The sequence below is a fragment of the Seriola lalandi genome, unplaced genomic scaffold, assembly GCF_002814215.2.
Source record: "Seriola lalandi dorsalis isolate HSWRI2012SDOR001 ecotype SW California unplaced genomic scaffold, Sedor1 jcf7180002054433, whole genome shotgun sequence".
Taxonomy (NCBI): Eukaryota; Metazoa; Chordata; class Actinopteri; order Carangiformes; family Carangidae; genus Seriola; species Seriola lalandi.
The window spans coordinates 63,725-65,179 of NW_019524986.1; the positions used below are offsets into that span (position 1 = coordinate 63,725).

Sequence of the window (1,455 nt, forward strand, 5' to 3'; positions counted from 1 at the left end):
GCAGTGAGAGAGAGACAGGAGAGCTGGGAGGGAGATGATCACCTGCAGGAAACGGCTTGATTCAAACCCAGTCCTTCTTTTAAACTGCTGTTTATCCATGTTTCCATTTTAACATCCTGTTTATTGCATCTTCTTAACGACGAATTTCTCATTAAATCATATAAAACATACAAAATAAACGTGTCCCCGACAGTTACAAGAGAACAAGCCAATGAAAACCTTTGTCCCCAGGTGTCTCTGTTTTCCTCATGTGAAACTACAGAGGTGTTTGGGTCCCACAGCTGATCTCTGATCTCATCAGGTCATGTGACTACAAATGTGTGTAAACAGATCAACTGCAGCTCAGATCTTTGCAGCACATCTGGAGTTCATGTTTTTACAGTTTCTTCATCATCATCATCATCATCACCAGTTAGCTCAGATCGTGGAGGTTCTGTGGTGAACCTTCAAAATAAAAGTATTTGATAAAGAACTGGGTCTGACTTTTGCTTCCTGTTTCTCTCTGGACTTTTTCTTGTGATTCAGGTGAAGAGACGAAGGTGAAACCTGGAGAAAACGTCACTCTTCCATGTCGAGGTCCCAGAGATGCTGAAATCATACTGATAAAGTGGAACAGAACCGACCTGAAGTCAAAGGATTACATCTTCTTCTACAGAGACAATCGGATTTATGAAGAATACCAGCTTCCATCATATCATGGTCGAGTGGAGCTGACAGATCCACAGGTGAAGGACGGAGACGCCTCTGTGATTCTGAAGAACGTCACCATCAACGACGCTGGAAGATACGAGTGTCAAGTTGGAAAAAACGGAAGTCGTCCTCAGGTCATCAGTAACATCACCCTGACAGTTACAGATGCAGGTGAGTTCTGGTGCAGCTGCTTCCTGGATGTTGATGTGAGAGTGAACCATCACAGTCCAGATGTTGTTGATGAGACTTTGTAGAACAGCTGGTCTTAGTCATGTGATCAAAGTTCAGTAGATAATGTCTGTCTCATCACCTACCTGACAGCTGATACCTCACACCTCCTTCTCTCTGCAGGTATCACAGAGAAGAGAGGAGACAAGGAGGGAAACAGCAGAGGACGTGTTGGACTGTTAGTCAGTCTGTCACTTGTTGTTGTTGTTGTTGTTGGTTTGATGATCTATAGGAAACGTAGACGACACAGAGCAGCCTTCATATGAACCTGCTGATAGAGCAGCTGTTTCTCAGCAGGTCTGAAGAGTCTCAGATCTGTTTCCTGTTTCCTGTTTCTCTCTGATCCATGAAGAAGAAAAGAATCAGAGTCTGAAGGAAACAGAGACATAAAGTTCAGATGAACAAACTCCATCAGAGAGAAGCTTCTGCTCTGTGACTGATCCACTGGTGGAAATGAAGAGACGCATACAGAGACATTCTGTTCCCATGACAACAAGTGAACCTGTCCACACCTGGAGCAGGACTCTACCTGGGAGG

The 1,455-nt window shown here is 44.2% G+C and overlaps 1 protein-coding gene across 1 annotated transcript in view; it reads left to right on the plus strand.

Moving 5' to 3' along the window:
- Window positions 1-1,455, plus strand: part of LOC111658279 (butyrophilin subfamily 2 member A2-like) — a 2,890-nt gene that overhangs the window by 640 nt on the left and 795 nt on the right. The window contains exons 2-3 of the mRNA XM_023410744.2: window positions 526-861; window positions 1,042-1,096. Coding sequence (XP_023266512.1) covers window positions 526-861; window positions 1,042-1,096 — 391 coding nt within the window. The remainder of the gene's footprint in view (window positions 1-525; window positions 862-1,041; window positions 1,097-1,455) is intronic.